At 33.5% G+C, this 26693-nt stretch overlaps 2 protein-coding genes across 3 annotated transcripts in view; both read left to right on the forward strand.

Annotated features, from left to right (window-relative positions):
• LOC139529089 (uncharacterized) overlaps nucleotides 1-18487 on the forward strand; it is a 49676-nt gene extending 31189 nt beyond the window's left edge. The window contains exons 3-5 of one of the 2 annotated variants that reach the window (XR_011665747.1): nucleotides 3866-4049; nucleotides 6074-6331; nucleotides 7511-18487. Coding sequence is in view for 1 of the 2 variants with exons in the window: in XM_071325347.1 (XP_071181448.1) it covers nucleotides 3866-4049; nucleotides 6074-6168 (279 nt within the window). In the remaining variant the exon portion in view is untranslated. Of the gene's footprint in view, nucleotides 1-3865; nucleotides 4050-6073 lie in introns of both variants that reach the window. The other variant, XM_071325347.1, reaches the window with a different exon arrangement.
• The window catches only part of LOC139529087 (uncharacterized), an 87086-nt gene extending 60753 nt beyond the window's left edge, over nucleotides 1-26333 (forward strand). Inside the window, exon 5 of the mRNA XM_071325346.1 lies at nucleotides 26172-26333. Within this exon, the coding sequence (XP_071181447.1) occupies nucleotides 26172-26206 (35 nt within the window). The 3' untranslated portion in view covers nucleotides 26207-26333. The remainder of the gene's footprint in view (nucleotides 1-26171) is intronic.
• The last annotated feature ends 360 nt before the right edge of the window (nucleotides 26334-26693 follow it).

Consider the following 26693-nt stretch of genomic DNA (forward strand, 5'->3'; position numbering starts at 1 on the left):
TGACTTAGATCATTCGATATATACAGTAGATTCATAATTATTTGTTGGATACCAATATCCGTGCAGTGAGATTTCCAGTGACACTAGAACAATAGAAAAATCACTCTTCTTATGAAAGAGATAGAAAAGGTAGAAAAAACGGAGAGGACAATTTACGCATAAAAACCGATATGCATAGGGATGAATATCTCTTAAAACACAAAAACATTATATAACTTTTATACAACCACTATAAGTAAAGTATATGTTAAACCTAAATTTGTTAATATATGAATGTTTAATTGCCAAACATGCTGTCAATGGAACAATCTATTGTTGAACATAGGGGTGTGTAAAAAAAACTGCCAGATTTGACTGCATATTTTTCTTTTTTTTTGAAAAAAATATATATCAAACCTTAATAATGCAGCTTTCTGAGTATCCAATTTTTAACGTGTTCCGAAATGTAGTTTCGTCACAAGAATTTTTCAAAGATGGGTCATTTTGTCTATATGAATGTCGATAAATTCGTATGATCGAGCACACCGACAAGTGTATCGTTGGGACAACTCGATATAATGTAATCAATATACGTGACAAATAACCTAGTGTGAAGTTTATTAAAATCATCATAACATAATTGATCAACACATTATATTTGAAAAAACATGAGTCCTATAATATAAGACTTTAAAGGTTCATATCATTTACATTCAACGTTTTTATTGGATTTTTTTAAATACAATGTAACCTCGAGGTTAAGGTTCATCATAAGGAATTGAAAAATATGGCCGTGTTTACACCTCAAAAATTACTATGAGTACAGACAAACTGGTACATCACGGAAAATTTTAAGGCATGGCAGGAACTAGATATATAAAAGTTATATGTAGTCTACGTTTCAGAAAATTAAAAACTTACCTGGATTTTGATGTCCATTTTTTTCCAGTCTGCAGAAGATAGCAAAATAAACAAACACCCGAGTTTCATTTGATACGGTCCACTCAGTTACATAGTTTAAACCTGTTAAATCACCTATTGTTTACAGGTGTCTATTGTCCATCTATTGTCCATTTAAATCAATACTACTCACAACATTGATTATATGAGGGGAGCTTCTCAATCGTTTTCACGACTTAGTTAATTTTTGCACCTTCTGCAGGAACGAAAAAAAATGGATAGCAAAATCTAGAAAAGTTTATAATTTTCTGAAACATAAAATGCATTTAAAATTTATATATCTAGTTCCTGCCATCCCTTAAAACTGTTGCAGGTGTATAGGTTAGTCTGTACTCAGAGTAAAATTTGGGGTGTAAATACGGCCATTTTAGCCAAAAGGTTATGATGAACCTTAAACGTCGGTAGTAAAAAAAATTCCCAGAAAAATGTTGAATGATATTGTAAATGATATGAACTTCGAATTCTTATAATATCGGAAGAAAAAATATGTGATCCAAATTAACCATGCACGTGTGTGGAAGAAGACTTCTGTGTCATTTTGGTCTTTCGTGGATAGTTGTCTCATTGGCAATCATACCACATCTTTTTTTTTTTATATATATGCACTTTTATGAAGTACAGGGGTAAGGTGTTTTTTCTAAACAATATTATGATCCCAAATTTGAGGAATTTTGTTGGCAATACTTTAAAACAAACACTACATAAAGGAAAGTATATGTTAAATCTCAATGTATTATTAATATGAAAAAAATTTCCCCCTCCCCCGGTTTGGCACCTAAGGTGAATCGCACTAACTGCCTTAAAGGGGGCCCGCTCCAGTATTTCGTCAGTGGTTTAGTATATACTAGTAATAAATAAAATATTGTCTCATACTGAAAGGGGCGGCCGAGCAACCTGCACAGCCAAGCTTGTATTGCAAAATAGCCAAGATTTACAAAACATTTCCAACAAAAACCTTCAGTTGGGCAATCTGACTGGAATCTAATTATCTCTACTGATAAATAATGCAACACTTATGACACATTTAAGTTTTGGAAGGATTTTATTCACAAAGAATGTTTCTAATTGATGTACATTTCTCTGCTCCTGTCTTTGCGGAGTTTATATTGGAAATTAAAAATTGTTGCACGAAAGAGTCTAGCTCCACATTCCTATGCATATGATTGTTATATGTATGTGAGAATCATTCCATAAAACATCCGTTTGATATCCTTTCAATGCCAGACACTGTCTAGAGTGGTAAATCTGACTAAACTTGTGCTGGATCAGACACTTGAATCTCACATCGCTATTGATGTTATGCAATTAGTATAACGGGCCATCCGGAACTGTTGGATTTTATGACAGTCTTCCTTCCATACAGAACATCACTGCAAAATAATTTGAACATTCAATTAGGTGATTATAATATTATTTGGCAATCCAAAGAGAACCTGAAAAAATTAGACCAAAGTACGTTTGAACAGAGATTCTAAAAAAAAACAAAAAAAAAAACCCAAATTGAAAAAGTAGTTAGTTGCATGTCCCATCATCCTTTGGTTGTAGACCCCAGATAAATATAATCTAAATTTCGTAGCATTTTCACCCCCCTCCCTCTATTTAACTGAATTTGTTCAAGGTATAGTGGTTTTATCCCTTTTCAGATTTCAATATGTCATGTTGTATATATTTTATAAATTAGATGAATTTCGAGTAAGTTTCTACGATATTCTTTATCATTTGACAAAATACTATGCATCTGAATTAAATTGTTTACTTTTTGAAAAAGCGCGCCTTCTTATACTTTAATTTACCTCCCATTATTTCCAAGCAACACAAATTAAAAACTGCCAATCTTTGCTGCATATCAATTTTCCCCCCCTTAAAATATATATCATGCAACATAATCATCTTTACAAATTAGGAGAAAATCAAGGTGTTCCGACCATTGCATAGTATTTAAAAACAATAATGAAAGGATGGCATGATTACAAGTTTGATCCCTGACGACACTGAAAATCGAAAATTCACGCATTTACCTATCATATGATGATACAATGAGGTGATAAACTTAACAAGAAATAATTTACCTGATTCGTTGTCATATTCACATTATGTTGACACGTCTTAGTTCGTTTATGCTAGCTCATTTTAAACAAGCTAAACAATTACAGCATCATCCGTTTTTTTTTTACCGATTACCTCTAGTCAGAAGAGCGCACTGTTTACAGGGGAGGTAATATTTTGTCACCAGTTCGCCCACTGCGTGGGTTACAACTAACCACAAATTTATATGTTCAACGAATTACAATTTTTTTTATATTCTTTGTATCATGTGTATGTAGCATTTAGTAAAACCCCAAATCAAATATCCACGAGTTTTCCTCAGTGTGCAAAAATTGATCCTCTTAAAAAATAAATGAATCCACAGTCCCTCTTCACATGCTGTTATTTCTTTGTCTTGTGAAATATTTGTATAAAAAGAGGACATGTCAATTGATGCAAGTATAGATTTGTTCTACCCCCGCTTTAAAAAAGTTTTATACCCCCTCCCCCCCCCCCCCGATTTCAAAATGTGGGGGTGTACTGTCTAACCTTTACGTCAAGCCATCCATTGGTCAAGTCAGTCCATCTGTCCCATGAATATTTTTCATGGGGGGGATCATGTTTTCACATTTTCATATGTTTGGAAAAGGATTCAGACTTTATGTTTTCCTGTTTTTCATGTTTTAAGATATTGGTCATTGGGTGTTAACATGGTTAACACCAATACATACATCATCAAAATCTATTTGTAAAGTTGTAATAATAAGAAATACAACACATAAATCTTGGTATGCCAGCTTAAAGCAGACTTTAGTATACATGTTATCACATGTTATCAAATAAAAACAGTGGTTTTGTTTCTCTAATTGCAACTATTTATAATATATGTTTCTTATTTTAGATCCGTGATGGTCAAGGAAACAGGTTCAAAGACAGAGTAACATGGGTTCCCAATACAATAAATCTAAAGTTTAGTGATCTAACCACAAATGATACTGGCTTTTATGATGTTGCTATAACTATTTTTGAAGCAGGGAAGGAAGAAAGTAAAGATACAAAAGCAACTTTCCAGCTGACTGTTAAAGGTTTGTTCCTGTTTAATATTGATATATATCAAAAATCTTTTTATATATATATCCTATCCTAGCTCAATAAAAGGCATTTTTATAAATAACATGTCCTAGCAAAAAGTATATATATATATACTTGGATCAAATTACTACCAACTAACAACTATTGTTAGGATTATGTTGTAAGGTTTAGTGAAAGTAGAGCTGTTTTTGATTTAAAACTTTTCTTGGTTGTCATATTCGGATTATGGGATTTTTAATACGGTAGTCTTATTTTACGCAATAGATATGCCAGAATTTTTACAGAGCCATTTTATTTGCTTGGGATAAATTAATGCACATTGAAATTGTCTCAAGCTTAAAATGTGACTTTAAAGAAGGCATATAATAAGAGATTATCCTGTGCTCTTGATGCAGATATTGATTTAAATTTAAAAGAATGATAAATTATCAATATAAAGATCAAATTTTATTGTTTATGTAGGTTTTTTAGACAACAATAAGTAGTATTATTTAAAGGCCTTATCAGTTCTTTTTTATTGATGTTTACTCGTCAGAGGCGGATTGAGGGGCCCAAGGGGGGCCGGGGCCCCCCTTTGGGTAAAATTTGGTAGCTTATATAGGGAATCACTGAAGCGTGACTGGAGCTGGCCCCCTCTTAGGCAGTCAGTGGGCCCCCACTTATGAAAATTTCTAGATCCGCCAGTGCTCGTTTGAATTTACCTTAAAGAATATACTGTAAATCAATATGAGAGTATATATATATGAAAGAATACTGCGTAAATTTTTAGCTAGGATCAGTCTTAATCTTATTGTAAAAACTTGAAGACCTTTCAAAAAATTATTGATTTAGTGATTAGAGCCAGTCCTGATTTTATTGTATTGGTTTGACTACCTACTAAGGGGCAACTAAATAAGCGAAAGCTATCTTATTATATGTTTTTGAAGAGTTTTTGCCCTATTTCTTGACCTGAAAGACAGAGGCATGCTGATAGATGACTTTATGTGAGTAAATTTAGTCTGCATGTACAGTGAACCCCTGTGAAAAATTGAACAGAAAAATGCTGAGTTCAACATGTATCTTATATAAGCACAGTGGTCTCTAAAGAAGGTTAATTGTTATACAATTTTCTAACATGCTTAATTTTTGGCTCACCTGGATCTGCAAACCAAAAGTAGTAGTCTTACAGTAAGTGTATTTCAATGCTACACACAATCAGAGGATTTGGTCCTCTGTTCTGCATTTCCAAAGCACTAAAGGGAAGCCAGTAACTCCTGAAGAAATAACTGTGAAAGTTCTTTTATTTTAGAGGTACCAATTTTTTGTGGTTCGCATTAAAGAGGGACGAAAGATACCAAAGGGACAGTCAAACTCATAAATCGAAAATACACTGACAAAGCCATGGCTAAAAATGAAAAAGACAAACAGACAAACAATAGTACACATGAAACAACAGAGAAAACTAAAGAATAAACAACATGACCCCTACCAAAAACTAGGGGTGATCTCAGGTGCTCCGAAAGGCTTTTTGTAAAAATGTACAACTTACTTTTAGAATGATTTTATTTAATTTCCTATCATTTTGCCTATAGAGGAACACAAAATGAAATGTTGAAAGTACTACTGACCTTGCAATTTTCTATTATATTGATATGACATGCATGATTGCACATATGCATACAAGGTTTTATAGGATTTAGAACATGGCGCTAGCTAATTGTTTAGATCAGCATATTAAAAGTATATCAAATATTATAATTTTGAAAAGACAGATGCAGGGGCAAAATCGTATTTTGAAGTAAAACATTATTCAGATTAAATCATCAAAAAAGTATTTTCTTCTATTAAATGGCAAATACATATATAGTTGAATCAATTTTGAAAAAGAATATTAATACCAAGGGAAGCAATGACCATAATTAACCTTTTGAGGTACCAGATTCTGTGATTTACATGAGAAAAAAGTACTAAAGTACTTGACATCTTATTCAAATTTTAACAGGAAAACATTATACTCCCAACATTTGTCTATTTTCAGCTAAACACAATTGTGAGAGTAATGGTGGAGGAATATCTACTGGAACTATTAAGAGAGTTGTAGTTGGTCTATTAGTTCTTTTGATAATAACATAAGTCATCGTTCTGGTTCTCATAAGAAGAGAAAATTTAAACTTTATAGTGGTGTTCATGAAAAAAAATAATACCGGCAAAGAACTTTTATCCTCATAATAATAGAGAGTTCTAGTCTCAAATGTACTGTTACTTTGTGTATAAAATATTAAACTGTAATTTGAATGTGTCTGTGCAGATACTGTAAATTCAGAAATTATTGGTGCATTTATTATTGTGATTTTGTCATTTTAGACTAAAAAGAGATTCTATTGTTTTTGCGTTATTGAGAAAAATCCTTCTAAATATTCGCTAATTTTTTTTTATGGTATAATAATGGTATGATGTCGTTGTTTGCGTCATCCTAAGACACATTTAGTGTCTGGGCAATAACCTTAGTTTAAGTCAATGGATCTCTATGACATTTAAGAAGGTTCAATACCACAAAAGGAAGATTGGGATTAATTATGGGAATAATGGTCCAAACTGTTTAGGAATTACGGGCCCAAAAGGGGCCAAAACAAGCATTTTTCTACTTTCAGGTTAATAACTTGTGTATGAGTATTTCAATTGCTCTGAAATTGTACCACAATATTTAATACCACAAGTAAAAGGTTTGGAGTTATCTTGGGGGTTATGGTGCCAACAGTTTAGGAATTAAGGACCAAAAAGAGGCCAAAAACACGCATATTTGTAGTTTCTGGAAAATAACTTGTGTGTAAGTTTATGGATCTCTCTGACATTGTACCACAAGGTTCCATATCACAAAAAGAAGGCTGGGATTGAGTTTGGGGGTAATTACCTAATTCATGCAGGAATAAGGGGCCAAAAAAATCCAAAAACAAGCATTTTTCTATTTTCAAGACAATAAGTTGTGTTGAAGAGTTTGGATCTCTCTGAAATTGTACTACAAGGTTCCATACTACAAAGGAAAGGCTGGGATTCAGTGTGGAGATAATTGCTCCAAGGGGGATTCAAAACTTGGGGGGGGGGGGGGTTCTAAATATTAAAATTTTAAGGGGTTCAAATTCTTTTATCAAAATTTTTTCAAATTTTCAACAAGAATCTTTAATTGCACAGTATTGTGCAATTGATTTGTAAGACCTTGACATTTATTTTGTGTCAGAAACCTATACTATATCAAGAATTTGATCACAATCCAAATTCAGGCATTATCAAACTTGAATATTGTCAATTTGTGTCCAAATTTGCCAGTACTGTTCAGGGTTTAACATCTGCGGTCGTATCAGGCTGCGCTTAGCGGAGCAATTTATTAAATCATAAATAGAAAAAATCAAAATGCGAATATAACCCTGTCACATTAATCTCAATATTAAAAACATTGCAATAATTTCTGAATTTACAGTATCTATTTTCACTGAACTGGTACACACTTTTGTTTAGGAGTCAGCCGAAGCCCATCTTCTTTTGCAGGATTTTCTCTCTGTGTTGAAGACCCTTTGGTGGCCACAGGCTGTTTGTCACATTCCCAATTTCTATTCTCAATTGTATGTTTGTTTGGCAGGCTTCATCACATCTTCGCTAGCCAAGGGTTACGATCCACTCCCGCTCTCTTCACCCTTGGCAGATTGAGCCAACATTTGGGATGTCAATGTTGCGCCATCTATCGGAAGATTAAAGTCACGTCTATTCCGAATACATTATTCTTTACCAATGGTAGCACATGAACTCTTCAATTAAGAGGTAAAAACACGGTAGCGTCTAGAGTCTATCCACTTGGTAAGGCCGGAAACGAAAACATACGTCAACATTCATGCATTTGTGCATGAAACATACACAGGAACTTCTATTAGTTGAATAAAAATATTCAAGTTGTCACTAAATTTAGTCGTGTGTTTAGTGATGTAAAGACTTGTTGCACCATAAACACGTGGCAAATGTTTACAAACACTTTCTACATTTACACGTGATCATGTTATAGGCGCTTTTTGATTGGATGCAGCGAGTTTCTACTGCAACCAATAAAAATCCTTACCTTAAGTCTCCGAAATATTATCTCAATCCGCCAAGGGTGAAGAGAGCGGGAGTGGATCGTAACCCTTGGCTAGCGAAGATGGCTTCATCAAACCTTGACCTCATTTCTTTGGTTTGAAAATAGGGCAGGAGAGGCATATATAATCATTTCATTAATGTTAATAGAAGGTTCAAGTGATAAACATAGTATTCTTACAATTCTAATAGACTTGAATTCCACCTCCCCTTTATCCAATTGTACAGCAGAATCTATATCAAAGTTGTATAAAAATGAAAATGTAGACGTTTTGGAATTTTTATAAAACTAAAATTTTGATTTCATTCCAATCCTTTAAAAGTGTTGTCTTTTCTAATAAGAAACAGGATTTAATTTTAATTAAAACCTTCAACAGTTACTGTTTTAGGTATATCATGTATATATATATTTATTTATTTATATGTTTAGTTGTCAATAAGTTACCACATGAAAAAACCCAGACCTTTTTACACTACATATACATACCTGCCAACCTTCCCGTTTTGAGAGGGAGACTCTCGCTCAAAAGGTGAATATCGGGAAATCTCCTGCTTGCCGGTACCCTCTCACACTGGAGTAAAGAATCTCCCGCTTTTGGATATTTCAATCTTGAATGACAAGTCAACATTAATTACGTGTTTGTATCACTGATGACAGTGTTAAACCTTTTTTTCTTGGAACTCGCCAAATTGGCGAGCAGATTTTCATTTCAACTCGCCAAATTGAAATCCCACTTGCCAGCTTGGCGAGTGTCTAAAATTTTTAACGCCATCTTATTCAGATGTAATTGTATGGATTTAACTTTTTTAGAAATAGCTCTAAAGTTGCTACTGTTACCGCAATTAATGCATTTTTAATATTTATGCTATGAGAAAAACAAATATTGTTCTGCTATGTACACTGTAAAGATTATTTTGCTGATCTTTTCCTACTTTCATGTTTTTCAAAAGCTGGATTAATATGCAATGTACAACCTAAAGATTGTTTTTGTTTACTTTTCATTTAAAAACTAAATTAATAATTAATATCTTATTTTTCCATTGATGCTGCTCGTTTAAATATTCATTATAATTATAATTTAGTTTTTGGAAAGATTGGAACTTGTTCTAAATCTTTCCTTAGGCACTGGCCTCACTAACAACACGACAGGTTAGCTACTATTACTAAATGTATTCACACTGAAATATAGTTCTCTATAGTTCACATGTATGTGCACATAATATACATATAAACTGTGAAAATATTTTTGGAGCAGTTCATTCAAGAGTTATGTCATTAAGGTTTGTTGAAATGAAGGCTTTTTTTAAAACATTTTGATAAGGGAATTGGGACTGTGTTATCTGCCCTTGATGTATATGGCAGTATGTTTACATCGGATCAAGTAAAATGTGATTTGCAAATTTTTGCAACTGTTTTTGAGCGGTAAAATTATGGTAAAGTGGTATAATAAACTTCAATGGCATCAAATCAAGAGCCTGAACAGCCAAAGAAAAAGAAAAAAAAAACGGATAAGAAGTAAAAACAAAGACGAAACAATTCCGGGTGCGTTTGATTTGTCCGCCATTTTAAACTCACAACAAACATTTCCATTAAGAAATAATATGAATGGTCAACCTTACATGAACAATAACACAAATTTCCACAACATGTCCATGCCTATGATGTCATCACCTTTTGTAACTTCGCCTACGCAGCAATTCCAAATGGGGGCTCCGTGTATGCCCTGCCCCACACCAACGCAAGCGACCCCACCTAAATGGGCAACCGAACTGTTATCGAAATTCGAAGCTATGTCAGTTAAAATGAACAGTATTGATGAAATAAAAAGTGCAGTTAGCAGTGTTGATTTTAAATTGAGTGAAATGAAAGGGGATATGAATAAACTATCCAAACGTGTACTTGATGTAGAAACAAGCCAAAACTTCATATCCAAATCATTCGATGAAAATATTAAAATGCATGAAAAAACAAAGAAAAAGATAGAATCTGATATTAAAAAACTTGCAACAGAGTGTGAAGCCTTGCGCAATGATATATCATTTATTAAGCGCGACTCTAAAAACTTGTCAGATTCAAAAGTCAACCTTCAGAAAATTTTCAAAGCAAATGAAAAGCTCAACAATGATCTTGAATCTATCAAATGTGAATCCATGCGCGATAATTTGCTTTTTTTATGGAATAAAGGAAAGTAAAGGGGAAGATTGTGCGCTTATTATTAAAAGTATGTGTGAAAACAACCTAGAAATTGAGGATGAATTAAACATAAAATCTGCCTTTCGTCTTGGTAAAACAAATAAGGTAGCAGTATTGAGTCAAAATGAGGGTCAGGAACGTATATGGCCTATATTGGTGGAATGTAGTGACAGGCAGAAACGTGACAGTGTTCGTAAAAGGAGTTATAAGTTGTAAAGTTCGTCAATTTCTATTACTGATCAATATCCGAAATCTGTTGTGGAAAAGAGGAAATCATTAATTCCCTATCTTAAAAAAGCTCGTGATGCAGATGTGAAAGCAGTGCTTATTAAGGATAAATTGTTTATTGGAGGTGTTTTATATTCAGGTGGCCCACTTGATGTTGCTATTGCAAACGCAAAAAAGGAAAAAAATTAAATTTAGTGATTCAGAAAATGTTTTACATAAAAGTCAAAATCATGATGGTGCCGATGTCATGAATGAAAATGGTATGCAAGTATCATAGGAATCGTCGGAAGTTTTAATTAAAAACTTTAAGTTTTTATTTTGGAATATAAATAGTGGTTTTGAAGAAAAAATTAAAGATGAGAAATTTAAGAATTTTATTTGTACTTATGATATTGGGTTTTTATCAGAATGTTGGATCAATAATACATGTTATATTGAAAATGATGTTTTTGTGTGTAAATCTGTATCTTTATCTAGAAAAAAACTATAAACAAGGGTGTGGTATGTATGTAATGATAAGAAAAATATTATCACCCTATGTTAAAATAATTGACATTTCATATGAGACATTGATTTGGATAAGGATAGCTTAAGAACTGACCGGATGTGAAAGTGACTATTCAAATCTGTATATACCACCACAGAACTCATCCTTTTATAGGATTCATAATTGTGATTTATTTTATGAGCTTGAGTCTCAAATGATACATTACTCAGCTGAATGTCCAAATATTTTTGTTATTGGTGATTTAAATGCTAGAACAGCTAATATGAATGATTATGTACAAAATGATAAATTACATGATAGTATTTTAGATAGGGTTGGTGATCTGTTTACATATGTTGCTGATGAGGCTTTGTCTTGCCGTAATAACCCAGATGCAGAAACCAACGACTATGGAACAAAGCAGTGGACTTAGAATTATAAATAAGCGCCTCCCTGATGGACTTTCAAATGATTTTACATATAGTGGTCCAAGAGGTATGACTGTGATCGGCTACTTGTTTTTTTTTTTTTTTTTTATTTTATTTTTTTTTTATCTTTTATTTGTTTTTCAATAGTCAGGATTTTACACACCCCATTACACTACCACCTGACAAGGGGTAAACACAGAATATATAAGAAAAAAATATAGCAATATACAAAAAGAATCTCTGACTAATTAATTTTTAACAATAAAAATATTTTAGGTTACATATAAATTGTATTTGATTTATCTCTCCTCTCTCTCTCTGACTTACTCACATACAACACTAATACTTTCACTCATCTGTTTTGCTACAATATGTATCATGACTTACTTTTTAATACAATTTTTTTTTAAGAAATAAATTTGCTCATAATTTATAAATTATTTCTTTTCTCTAAACTAAACATAGATAATATGAAAACAACACTTAGTTAAATATTACATGTAAAGGAGATCAAAATTTTTCACAAACTTGGACTTTATCATTTTTCTTTGCAATATGATTTTCAAGAAATTGGTATTTCTTTATTTTATTCTTTAACTCGATCATATTTGGTTTTGTTTCATTTAATTTACATTTGTATATATAATTCTTTGTAATTATGATTAGCAGATTCAATAATAAACTTTCATGTTTGCAACCAAGAAACACATTCTCTTTGTTGAGATCAAAATTTACAAAAAAAAGTTTCACAATATTAGAAAAAGACTGCCACAATTGAAAAGTTATTGGGTATTCAAAAAACAGGTGTTCAATGGTTTCTTCTCCAAGTTTACAAAAAGTACATAACTTGGTATCTTTTAATTTGATTTTGTACAAAAAGGTATTAGTTGCTATAATTCTATACAAAAATTTATATTGAAAGGTTCTTAAATAAGCATCTCTACAAGACTTTTTTGTTATCATGAAATACTCTGACCATTCTGTAGTATCAATAACTAACAGCTCCGCCCATTTCAAAAATTTAATTGTTGGTAGTTGAATAACTTCATCTACTAAGTTTTTATATACAAATTTGGCTTTCACATTACACCTGGTTTTTTTTTAAGAAAGTATCACCAGTGTTAGACTTATCTAAATCTTGATTTAGACAGTTATCTTTAAGGCATTTTTTCATAGTGTTAGGGATTTTTTATATCAAACCATAATATTTAATAAAATTGTTGGTTTGTACTTTTTCTTGAAATAAGGTCACTTACTGACTGCACACCCCCCTTTTCCCATTGAATGTAATATGGGAAATCATCCAAAGAAGAAAAGTTCAAAATATCTAAGGATAAAATGTCACTGACAGAAATCTCAGCAATAGGTTTTGCAGCGGAAAAGCATAGTAAAACATCCTTCCAGAAAGAATTTTTACATCTTTTAGCAATCTCAATTAGCTTTTCTTTCTGAAGATTTAAAACCCTTTCACCCCCATACTGCATATGGTCTGCCAGTAACAACTGCTGCCAGCCACCTCTAGTGTTTGCCAGCAGTATTTTTATCCAACTAATTTTCAAATAGATATTAAATGAATGAAGATGTACCATATTAAGTCCACCTTGTGAAATATTACCAACAAGTGTGTTTCGCTTAATTCTGTCTGGTTTTCCATTCCATATGAAATCATAAAATAATGAAGTGAGCTCTGTTAACCTGGAGTGTGATAGGTTTGGTAATGCAGTCAATAAATGGACCAACTTTGAAAGAGCAAGTGATTTAATTACTGTAATTTTTCCTAATAATGTAAGTTTTCGATGTTGCCAGCTCTTCAGAATTGCAGAGACCTCTTTAATTTTCTTAGCAAAATTAATTTCTGTGATACAGCTTAAATCTAAAGAAAATTCAATCCCCAAAAGTTTAAAATTTGAATGTGACCAATGAAGTTTTAAGTCGGGACATAAAATAAGATCAGAATATTTTTTACTTCCAACCCATAGTGCTTTTGTCTTTGAAGCATTTATTTTCAAACCTGAAATTTTATAAAAAAATTCAAAACATGAAAGTGTTTCCCTCAACGATATTTCACTTTCATCTAACATAAGGAATGTGTCATCTGCGTACATGCTTAAGAGTGACTCATCATCATTGATAGTAATTCCCCTTATGTCAGGATTACCTTTTAATTTCAAAGATAATAATTCAACCCCAATTATAAATAAATAGAGAGAAAGAGGATCTCCTTGTCTGCAACCTCTTTCTAAATGAAAAAACTTAGACATGTGTCCATTATTTATAACACAACTTGATGCCCCTGAGTATAAAGTTTCAAACCATCTACATAAAGAAGGCCCAAAATTAAAGCTTTTCAAAGTATTTTTAAAAAATAACCATTCCAAGGAATCAAATGCCTTTTCAAAATCAACAAGTGATAAAAGACCTGTCTTATTATTTTCCTCAAGATAGTGCATCAAATCATATAAAAGGCGTGTGTTCTCACCCATAAATCTGTCTTTAATGAAACCTTTTTGTGTGTCACTTATGATAAATGGTAAAACGGGTTTAAGTCTATTACCTATAACAGCAGAAGCTATTTTCATATCAGTATTCAAAAGACTAATAGGACGCCAGTTACTAATATACTGTCTGTCTTTTCCCTCTTTAGGAATGCAAGTTATTATACTTTGATACTGAAAATCAGAAAATTTACCCCCCACATATCCAAAGTGAAGAGATCGAAAGACAAAAGGGCCAATATCTTTCCAAAAAAATTTATAAAAAATCTACAGAATACCCATCAGAACCAGGACTTTTACCATTTGTCATAAATTTTAAAGATTCAGCACAATCTTTAAAAGTTAAATTTCCTTCACAAAGATCACTTTGTTCTTCTGTAAGCTTAATGTTATAATTAAAAAATGATGTATCATTGCAATCTAATATTTTGCTTGAGTACAAATTTTTATAAAAATTTTGTTGTTCCATCAGAATTTTTGATTGCTCTGACATATGCTGACCTTTATCATCAATAAGTTCTGTTATGGTTTTCTTAATAAAATTTTTCTTTTCTAATTTACAAAAATAATTTGTACACTTTTCACCATTCTCATGCCAGTTAGCTCGGGATCTAAGCAGCAAGCCTTCAACTTTCTTTTGTCTACAATTTTCTAGTTCCAGTTTTTTTCAAATAAAGATTTTTGAACCTCATCATTTGGAGAATGATTCATAATACTTTCAAAATATAAAATATCATTTTCAAGTTTGAGAGTGACATTTTTTTCCTCTCTGGATTTATTAATGCTGTAATTTATTGACAAGGATCTAATCTTCATTTTTAATATTTCAAAAAATGTTTGATCATTACATGACAACTCAACAGAAAGAAGATTTTCCATATCACCTGACAGATGGTATTCCAAAATGTTATCCTTAATACATGATTTAACCATTTTTATATAATCTGCATCTCTAAGTAACTGAGAGTTAAATTTCCAATAACTTTTGCCCCGTTTCTCTAAACAAGCTGAGAAGGTGAAAAGAATTGCCGAATGGTCTGTTCTATAACCAGGAATGATAATGGTATTCTTTTCTAAGTGAAAAAAGGTCTTCTGAAATTAAAAAATAATCAAGGCGACTTTGTTTTATTGGTGAGGACTGACGCCAGGTATATTTCCTATCTTCTGGATAGCATGTACGCCAAGGATCAAGTGGTTCAAAAACATCAATGATTTCATCATTTTTTTTACGGGAGTTAGGGTTTCTATTATGTTTGATATTATATGCATCTAATACAACATTCCAGTCACCACATAGTAAAACACTGGTGTTTTTAAAGATTAAAATATTCTGCATTATTGTGTCAAAGAATGAAGGTTCATCTGTATTATAACCATACAAACATGCAAAACTTAATCTTTGTGAAAAAATTGTTATGTCTAAAATAATGTAACGTCCATTATCATCAATAATAGAATTATGCACAACAAAATCCAGACCCTTTTTAAACATAACAGAGACACCTGCACTTTTACTGTCTTTATGACTGAATAAGCACTTATATCCCCATTCATCCTCCCAGTATTTTTCAATGTCTTTATTGCTATGAGTTTCCTGAAAACACACTATGGAAGTATTTTTACTCCTAGCCCAATCAAAAACATCTGCCCTCTTTTTGGAGTTTGAAAAAAGACCCCTCACATTCATTGATAATATCGTTACATTATTATCCATGATTATATCTGAAGTGATGATTTATAAAACATATAAGCAAGTTCATAAGTACAAATATACAATTGTAACAAATAAGACATACACAAACATACACACATACAAACATAAGATGTCGCATATTATTTTCTTCATTCAACATTGAATGTATAAACTAATTTACAGTATGGCATTATATAGTTATGAATAAATCTAGCAAAGGAATAGATGTTTTAAGGGGAGATAAGATTATATTAATTTCATAATAAATGTTAGAGTTATTTCCCCTATACTCTATAGTGACAGTATAATTTATGTTAATAAAAGAAATAATAATGTGATCGGCTATTTGTAGCTAAGCCAATTAACATTGAAAAAGTTTTAAAATTTATTACAAGTAATTTTACAACATACAGTGACCATGATCCCATACATGTTCAATTTAAAACTATCTTTACTATGCAGTGCAATGATATAAATTCAAATTTAATGGATGGTGAAGAAACTAAATTTTTCAAATGGAATAAAGAATTTAGAGACTTATGCTATAATGCCCTACTAGTTAATGCTGATGATTTAAGTTCAACGATAGCTAATATGGACATAGCGTCTCAGGATGGTATGGACTTGTGCATAAATAACTTCACTCAGTGCTTAACAAATGTGACAGCTCCTTTTTTCAAACAAATGCCAAAAGTAAAAGCGAAATTAAAGCGAAATTCCCAAAATCAGAGAGTAACTACTGATAAATAATGGTTTGACCAGAAGTGTAAAGAGCTATATGCCAATTATTGTAAAAAAATACATACTTTTAATGGTAAAAAAACATTTAATAGTCATATAGATTTGAACAGTGCCAACAAAGCTTACAAGAAGTATGAATGCAAGCTCAAACGTAGTTACAAACGACAGGAAGGCTATATGTTGTGTAAACTAAAGAAAGACAATCCAAGAAAATTGTATTCATTATTTAGGAAAAAAAATCAGAGGAAATGTGATTTAAACATTACTGACTTTTTTGAATATTTCAAAGAACTTTTATCAAGTGCGCCGAATAGCAATAAGAGACCCGAAGTGATTAATAATGAATGTGTTTTTGATGAACTAGATGCAGATATTACTGCTGATGAGATTATTAAGGCAATTCATGAACTTAAAATGGACAAAAGCCATGGTCCAGACTGTTTGCTGAATGAATTTTTCATTGAATACAAGGATTTTATTATACCACATTTATGTACTTTTTTTACCGCCGTATTGATTAGTGGATATTTCCCGTCATCATGGTCAGATGCTATCCTGGTACCAATTTTCAAATCAGGTGATGCTAATGATTCAGCAAACTATCGTGGCATAAGCCTTGTCAGCAATCTAGGTAAACTTTTCACCACAATACTCAATAAAAGATTGTTAAATTGGACAACTGTCAATGATATATTATCTGATGCACAGTTTGGTTTTCGAAACGGTTATAGTGCAGCTGATGCTGTTTTTTGTTTATACTCTGTAATTCAAAATACACTCTGTAGAAATGTTGAATACTTTGTCAATTTACACAGAAAAATGGGGCTTGTCTGTTAATACAAAAAAAAACTTGTTGTTTTCAGGAAGGGTGGTATTGTACGGCCTAATGAGACATGGGTCTATAACGGTCAAACAATGGACATTGTGGAACAATTTTGTTATTTAGGTGTATTAATACCGTATAATTGTAAATTTGGTAATACACAGAAACATTGTGCAAAACAAGGTAGAAAAGCTATGTTCAGTATGAGAAGAACTACATCATCATTATGTTTAAATGTATTTACAATGCTTAGTCTTTTTGATACTTATGTTAGTAGCATGTTAATGTATGGGTGTGAAATGTGGGGAGTACACAAATCTCCTATGATAGAAAAGGTCCATTTGGACTACTGCAAAATGTTATTAAGTGTCAAAAGAACGACCTCAAATGTGATGGTCTATTTTGAATTAGGTAGATTTCCACTGCAGTATGAGCGTAATTATAGAATATTTAAATTTTTGTTCAACATTTTAATTAGTGACAATTGTATATTAAGGTTTTGTTATAAAGAACTTGTGTTAAGTTGTTCAAAATGTATGAATTGGGCAACATATGTTGCAAGATTGATATATAGTCTTGGTATGAATAATTTGTGGGATAATCAGTGGTTGTTAAATGTAGACAGCTCATATTTACCTTTGATAAGACAGCGTTTGTTTGTTCAAGCTAACCAAGAGTTACAATTTTTATTAGATTTTTCTTCAAAGTGCAGATTATATAAGTATGTTGTAACAAATGTAGTTTTGCAATTTTATTTACAGAAATGCATTCCTGTACTTTTTCGTAAATGTATAACAACGATTCTTTTGTCTTCACATAACTTTTGTATTGAAACTTGACATTATAGAAATGAAGGAAATTGTATTTTTTTTGTGATTTAGGAGTAATAGAGGATGAATTTCATTTTATCCTTCAATGTAGTAGATATACTGATTTGCGAAAAAAATAAATAAAAAAATATTACTGGTCTAGGCCATCAACTTTTAAATCAATAGAATTATTGTCAGGTGAAAACACAAAACAGCTTTGTCACTTGGGAAAATTTATACATTTCACTTTTAAATTAAGAAACAGTTTATTGTAATAAAAGATAACTTGTATTGATGAAACTTCTGACGTCGCCTATTGTTTATTATGCATATTGTTTATATTGTTTGTAATATGCCATATGTATACACTGTACATGTACTTGATTATACTGATGAGCCGTAAGGCTCAAAGTTAATAAAGAATTTTAACTTGAATTTGAGTATTGATACCATACTTTATGATTGACAACTGTCATTCTCATCAAACAATCAGGGACAAGGTGGACCTTTAATTACAATGCCCCACCTCCTAAACTATCAACATGATCAATCAAATTGACATCATTACTTATCAACCTCAGTCTTACATAATTATACAAACCTTACAGTATACATCCTAATATACAAATATCAGTGAATACTTCACCTCATAGTTGAATACACAAATGTTTATATTAGATGTTTGATATACAAGGAAGATTGATGTATTGCCTATTACTTCTATTCAACGTTACATAAAGTGATTCTGTAAATTATGTCTGAAAGATAAGTGATAAATTAAAGATTAACAAGATCTTAATGAAAAATAAAATATAATAAAATATGAATATTATGCTTGCAACAGTTTTAAAATTTAAAACTTTTAATTATAACAAACTATATTTTATTAGTTTATTCCCCATCAATCATTATGTCTATTTTAGTCATTTGAATTTTTATAAGAAGTGAATATATATATTTTTGCAATCAAGAAAAAATACACATTTCAATAAAAAAAAGTTTTTAATTTGTTTACATTGAAAAAGTACATTTTCAATGCCCTGTCCTGAAAAATACTTTATAAATTGATCAAAAGGCACTCTACAACTTTTAATCTTCAATGTCATATATCCTATGCTTTAACTTACAAACTGCCCCAAAACAACATTTTTAGATTATTATTGTTGACACTTTTAAAGTTCTTAGCTGTTGGTCTAGATCTTATGTCTTACAATGATAATTGGAAGAAGAATTTTCAGTAATAGTGCTTTATTGTTCTTTGTCCCCACCATACCTTAATTTGAAATTATTCAAACTACTCTTTCAATCTTTCCATGAGTGATTTCCATCACTTTGATTTTTTACAGTTTATAAGAAAAATACTCTTGCTTCAATCTTCAAAACGTATTTTACATTGCCAAAAGGAAAGTGAAAGTAAATTTGTCTATCTATAATACACAGTTTGATTGGTTTAAGTTTTTCATACAACAGCCATCTAGCCAATCAGAACACATGTAACATAATATGTATCATCTGGGTCCCTATTTAAGCAGAAGTCAAGATTTTGCGGGGAAATATCAAATTTTTAGAATTAATATTTAATTTTGTAAATTAAATACTCACCTTCATAAACTTAGATATCAGTCCACTCGCTGCATTATTCAATCGGAAACCAGCGGAGTCCTAAATCTTCATCATTTATTCCTTAAAATGCTAGGCACTAAGGGGATGAAGAGGAGGGGGAGGGACCTCTGATTTATGAAGGTGAATATTTAATTTACAAAACTAAATTTTAATTCTAAAAATTTGATTTTTTTTTACATTAAATACCTCACCTTCATAAATTAATTTATTTAGATAACAGAATTTAACGAAGTGCTGAATCCCCATCACTAGGAGGAAAAAAAAAACAACCTGTTGAGCAGCAACTAGAGGCCCTAAAGAATAGAGGTTTTCACAATGAAGAGGCAACCTGTTGAGCAGCAACTAGAGGCCCTAAAGAATAGAGGTTTTCACAATGAAGAGGCATGGAACGTAAATAATGGTTATAAAAGGCACTATCAGACCTCCAAAAACCAGCTGACATGATTTCCGACATAGAGGAGAAATTCAAAATGTTCCAAGAAGAGGCTGAAGCTCTAACTTCATGTGCTTTAACTTGAGGTTTAACTAAAACTTCAGAAGAAGCAGACTTATAAGCCAAAATGACAGTATTGCAAATCCAGGTAGAAATGGTTTTAGCAGAAATGTCAGAAATTCCTTTTTTAATAGGAATGAACAACCTAGAAGAACCAGCAGATCTTAATTTAGCTAAAGAAGCTAGGTAAACAAGCAATGCTTTCACTGGACACAAAACCTGATTATCCGCCGTGGAAGGTAACGCAGGAATAGTAATTAAACCAGAACCTTTATCAGGTAACTTGTTCTTTGCTAAAAAAAGATGGATCAGTGAGAAGAGTAACTGAAGACTTATCAGCCGCAAAGCGCAGACAAGACTCAGAAATTGACAAGTCATGAATCTCACTCCTTCTGCGACCAGTAGCCAAAGCTATCAGAAAACAACATTTATAAGATAAAAATTTCAAGGAGGCTGAATGTAAAGGTTCAAAAGGCGGGAACTGAAGAACCTTCAAAACTAAACCCGAGTCCCAAGAAGGAACCAAATGCATCTGACGAGGTCTATTAAGGCAAAAGTTTTTTTTATCAACAAAGACAAAAACTCATTGTCACCAAAATCAGAGCCTCCTGAAAGTGATATTGTTCTGGCTATGGCAGATCTATATCCCTTTATAGAAGAAGGAGAATAACCATTTTCTTCAAAAAGATGAAGGAAAAAATCCGCTAACTGTTGGACAGTAACTGTGATAGGATCAATCTGTTTCAACAGACACCAAGTACAGAAAATTGACCATTTGGAGTCATACACTGCTCCTGTAGATTGTCTGACTCATCCTGAGATACGCTTGGTTGCTCCCTCAGAAAAGCCTCCCTTTCTGAGGGAATTCCTGACAGCAACCAAGCGTGCAGATGGAGATTCTCTAGACACTGATGAAGTTTTCTTCCTTTGAATTGAGACAGTAGATCCTCTCTTAGATGTAGACGAAGAGGCTTCGCACAACACAGAAGTAGTAGTTCTGGGAACCAAGACTGTCTTGGCCAAGCCGGAGCAATAAGAATGGTCTTGCAAAGATCCCTCTGAATCTTGTGCAAGATCTTTGGAAGAAGACGAAAAGGAGGGAACATGTAACTGAACATTCCCTTCCAAGATAGGGTCATAGCATCTATGGCCCAGGCTTTCTCGTCTGGAATGGGAGAAACGTAAGTCTCCAACTTGTGATTCAGACTGGTGGCAAAAAGATCTATATGAAGACGATCTCAACAAAGAATGATCTCCTGAAACACTGATGTATGAATTTCCCATTCTGTGTTCACTGGAACACGGAAACGGGAGAGAGCATCCGCCAGAAGATTTTGACTGCCTGGAACATGTCTTACTGACAGAATTATATCGAGACTGTGACACAGAAGAAGAATTTCCTTGCTCAGATGATACAGTGAAAAGTAATGGGTCCCTCCTTGATTCTGAAGATAAGCCACTACTGTGGAGTTGTCCGTGGCAACCAGTAGTGACTGATCCTGAATCACAGCCTGAAACTGACGGAGAGAAAGGAACACAGCTCTCATTTTCTAGCAGATTGATGTGTTTCTCCAACTGAGCACATGACCAAAGTCCTGATGCTGTCCTGCTCTCCAGATAAGCTCCCCAACCCATCAGACTTGCATCTGTGAACAGAGTTAGGCTGGGGTATGGAGGATCCAACAAAACTCCCTTCCGAAGATGTTTTTCCTGAAGCCACCATTGAAGATGAGGTAAGAACAGAGGAAGAATTGGAGCAGGTGCCTCCCATAACTGAGAAATTGGGTGCCAAAACTCCGACAGATACCACTGGATTGGACGAATGTGTAGATGTCCTAATGGAATGACGTCCATGATCGAAATCAAGAAACCCACCAGCTGAAGCAATTGACGAGCTGGGACAGATAAAAACTGAGTCAGAGCATTGACTAACTGACGTACCTTGACTACCTTCTCTTCTGGAGGAAGCACTATACCCAAATCTGTCCGAAAATGTTCTCCCAGGAAATTGAAACTCTGACTGGGAATTATCTCTGATTTTTCCCATGAAATCAAAAAAGCAAGTCTCAGGAGTAAAAGGATAGACAAATTGGTGTGTTCCTCCAAAAGAGATCGGCAATGATTCTTGATCAGAGAATCGTCTAGGTAGGAATGAATGAGTACTGCCTGAGTATGAAGATAAGACACCACCGTCTGAAAAATCCTGGTAAAAACTAGGGGTGCAATAGCCAGGCCAAAAGGCATAGCCTTGAAACTGTAAACCTTGTCTGCCCAAACCAGTCTCAGGAAATGACGAAACTTGTGAGAAATTGGGATGTGAAAATAGGCATCTATCAAATGTAGAGAGGTTGTCCCAGTTCCTAGATGAATAGTCGACCTGATATACCTGTTGGTCTCCATTTTGAAATATGGGACCACAAGATACTGATTGAGAACAGAAAGATCTAGAACTGGTCTCATTTTCCCGTTCTTCTTTGGAACCAAGAACAGCCGGGAATAAAACCCTAGATGAAAAGGAGGATTGACCTCCTCCAACACACCCTTCTGAATAAGAATGTTCACTTCGTCTTGTAACAACTGATTCTTTTGAGAATCCTTTGTCACTGACAGATTGATTGGAACATGAGAAAGAGGAGGCTGTTCCAGAAACTGAAGTTCCAATCACCTCCGTAAAATCGAAAGTACCCACTTGTCTGAAGTTATCAGAGCCCATTGATCTAGAAAGTGGAAGATGAGGAAGAGGAGAAGTATAGTTTTCCTCTTCCAGTGGGGAACGATTCAACGGAGGGAACAAAACATCACTTACCCTGCTTCTTTCCCTTAGCAACTTTAGCTTTCTTCCCACTAGAATAGTTGGGACGAGAAAAAGCTGGTCTATTCGTGGGCTGTGAAGAAGAAGAGGTAGAAGCCTTGGGTTAATGAGAAGAAGAAGGATTGTTAACCTGAGTAGTCTTGACAAATCTTTTCCCATCAGTGACCTTCACATCCACCTTGACCACAGGAGGGGCCTTATTCAACTCCTCCTGTACCTGCTCTAAGGAAACAGAGAACAACTTGTCATTAGACAAAGGAGAACTTACAAGTCTCTGCTGAAGCGTTTCAGAGACAGTCGATTTATCAAGAATCTCCTGTCTCTTAGCAAGAGTAAAGTTGGCCACAGTACCAAGAAGAAGGAATTGAGACATTCCAAGACTCTTGTCTACCTGAAGCAGCATAGACCTCAAGTCTGAAAATTCCTCCCCTTTGTCCTTCAAAAGAGACCCAGCTGCTGACAAAAAGTGCTCAGCTGTCTCAAGAACAAAAGTCAAACACCTTAGATTATTCTCTGACTTGACATAACGAGCTTGAGAAAGTCTGAGGCCATCCAAAGGTTTCGAACCAAGTAAACTAGAAAAAGCCCTGTCACAATTAGGAGCCGACATACCCAAAGGAAGATCCATAGATCTCAAAGTCCTTAGATCTACATCTCCCTGGGTAATAGGCAGGTCCGAAACTTGAGAACTTACTACCACCAGTTTTGCTAGTGTTAGCAAGATTCTCAGCCAGAGAAGAGTTTACAAAAGACAAAGCAGTTGTAAAGTGCCCCGACTCTGGAAAAGAATAATACCCCTTAGACTCTGGCTTGACTATACCTGAGCAAGCCATGAAATCCGAAGGAGTAGAAGACACCCTAGGTGGAGACGACATGGGCATATCTGACATATCCCTGCGAATCGAGTAGACCAGACTCCTAAGGCAATCCGAGTTGCCTGAAGAAGGCTCCTTAGGAATGAAAGCATCTCCCTCTGTGCTTACTACACTGTCAACATCTGAAATACCATCTTGGTCATCCAAAAAGTTACCTTCCTGACTTCTAGGAGCCAAAGACAGCGAGTCGTCTTCCAACAACTGTCTAGGAGGTCTGGGAGGGTTATGTGCAGGATCCTGAGACAGACCCCTAGACTCCATCAGATCAAGCCTGTTACCAAACTCCAAGAACTTAGCATTAACAGTAGCTTGAATCTTGTGTATGGACGTGGTAAGACTCCTCATCTCATCCTTAAAAGAGGATGACTCTGAAGAGGGTCTACCACCAAACCCCTGACCAGAACAAACTGATTGAGCCGAATACGGGTCAACGGGCTGGGGATAAGGCGGCAAGTTGGGCATACCCATAGGCATGGGAGGGTAGGCATAATTCATGGGCCACCTAGTCCTGGAAAAGGGGTCACTCCTGATACCAGCTGGTAGAGTCTCCTGCCTGCTTGTCGTGCAAGACACAGGAGACGTTGGTATCTCTGCAGGCCTAGTAACGGTATGTGATACCCTGCTAGGCCTAGATATCTTCAACTGACTGGCACCAGGAGTGAACGGCAAAGTCCTGACAGGAACAGGTTCTGAGTCCTGTTCCATACCAACACCTGAAACACCTGGAAATTCCAAACTTCTATCCCAAAAGTCATCAGAATGGGTGGCCGAACGCCAAGGGGACAACAAATTACTGTTGGAAGTGTGTATTTGACTGTCACTTACCTCTTGGGTAGCCGAAGCTGGAATTGTATCCATAATATTCAGATAAAATGATGATAAATTTATCTAAATATACTTATAATAAACAAAAAATATCAATTTAAATTTCTATATAAATAAATAAACAACTTGTTGGCAAAAAATAAACTTTTTCCTCCTCCACAAAAGCGTGCAGCATGCGTTGATGAACCGGAAAAATGATGAAGGTTTAGGACGCACAGATGTCAGGTGGGAGAGGTTGTCACGGGGTCATGGTTCTTTTTCTGGCTGGTTTCCGGTTGAATAATGCAGCGAGTGGACTGATATCGAAATTTATGAAGGTGAGGTATTTAATGTAATAATATATTTTGGTAACGATCTTTTTTATGGCTTGATTCAAAGTCGCCACAGAAGAGCTACTCGCCACTAGGGCTAGTTCTATTGTTCTATTCTTACTCGCATTTGGGGATTTGGCGAGCGGAGGTTTCACACAATGTGATGAGGGTTGTTGTTACCTGCAAATCACAGACCATGTGAAATAAAATGGCTTTACTTGACAGCTTGGGTGTCAAACAGTACCAATTAACGATCATTAACAACTTTTGCTTCAGAACACTTCAAAGAAATTCCGAGTTACTTCCCCTTTTTAATCCTGTTTTAAGGAACCCTTCTTAAAATAATGTGAATTGATAAAACAATATAAATTAAATACAAATTAAATAAAGAATAAAAAAAGGATGGCAATTATATGATTTTGTGTGTCTTAGGACAAAAAAAATATTTATAATTCTAAAAATCACTTAAAAGAATTATACTTCTATTCAATGTTTGAATTAAAATTCATAAGAAAGGTATTGCACATTTAATTTTGAGTTGCATACTTCAAACGCGCCACATTTTGTTTATATGGTTAAATACTTGAAACAGAAATAATACTTCAAATCTGTATATATGTAATACAAATGGGAAAGAAGATTTTAGAGAAAGGAACCAACATCACCATATTTAAGGAAATTAAGTATGTTTAGTAACACATATATGTGTTTTGTAGATAGATAAAAAAAAAAGGTCATACATTTCACTTGAAAATGTCGTTCGCGCAAAATCTCTTCCTCAGCTGTCATGGCTGTCATAGCTGAGTGGGAGATCTCCCTCTTTGAAGGTTTCAGAGGTTGGTAGGTATGCATGTAGGGGGCATTCAGGTTTATCATTGGACTTCTATTTATTTCCAATCTCTAAATTTAATTACTTCCACTGAAAAGGACACACCTTTCATACTACACCAAAACACACATCAAGTTCAAATTTCTGAGGCGTTAAGGTTACTTTTACTGTTCTTGAGTTGTGTTCATATTTAAATAGAAAAATTGTCATTTCCACACTGTATCTTTACCCATGAATGCCTCAACTAAATGTTATCTATGATGAGTTTATTATTAAACTTATACACAATGCTTAATACACATGTTAATAAATGTATACTTGTATAGATAAAATATTGTTTTATATTTGTAGATAAAAAAGGATACATGGCAGCATTAACAAAATAAAAACCTAGAAAGGAGAGAACAAGTTTTTGGAAAATACCTTTACAAGAGGCAGTCATACTTCTAGTTCTATCTATTAGAAACATAAGATGATTTACGGTAACATTGAGATTAGGAAGCTGGGACATAATGAAAATTGAAAAATATGACTGTAGAGTCAGAAGTAAAATAAAATATTGAAATTATCTTATCAGAAAAGATGATATTGACATTGACTGCACTCACAACAAATAGACAATCAGCATTTTTAGAACCATTATAAAAATTCTTCTAAAGAATTGAAAACAGATTTTGTAAGTTGTAAGCTAACAAATTAGAGATGTTACCGCATAGTTGGCATTATTTAAAATATTCTAAATCCAAATCTTTACAATCAATGTGGATTTATAAATTGCATTAAAAAATCAGTAATGTTATCTTTAAGATCTATAGTTAGATATTTGAACTAGATGTTAAGGATAATCAAGAAAAAAAGTGGAATATGTGTATT

Source organism: Mytilus edulis, chromosome 6 (genome assembly GCF_963676685.1).
Source record: "Mytilus edulis chromosome 6, xbMytEdul2.2, whole genome shotgun sequence".
In the NCBI taxonomy this organism is placed as follows: Eukaryota; Metazoa; Mollusca; class Bivalvia; order Mytilida; family Mytilidae; genus Mytilus; species Mytilus edulis.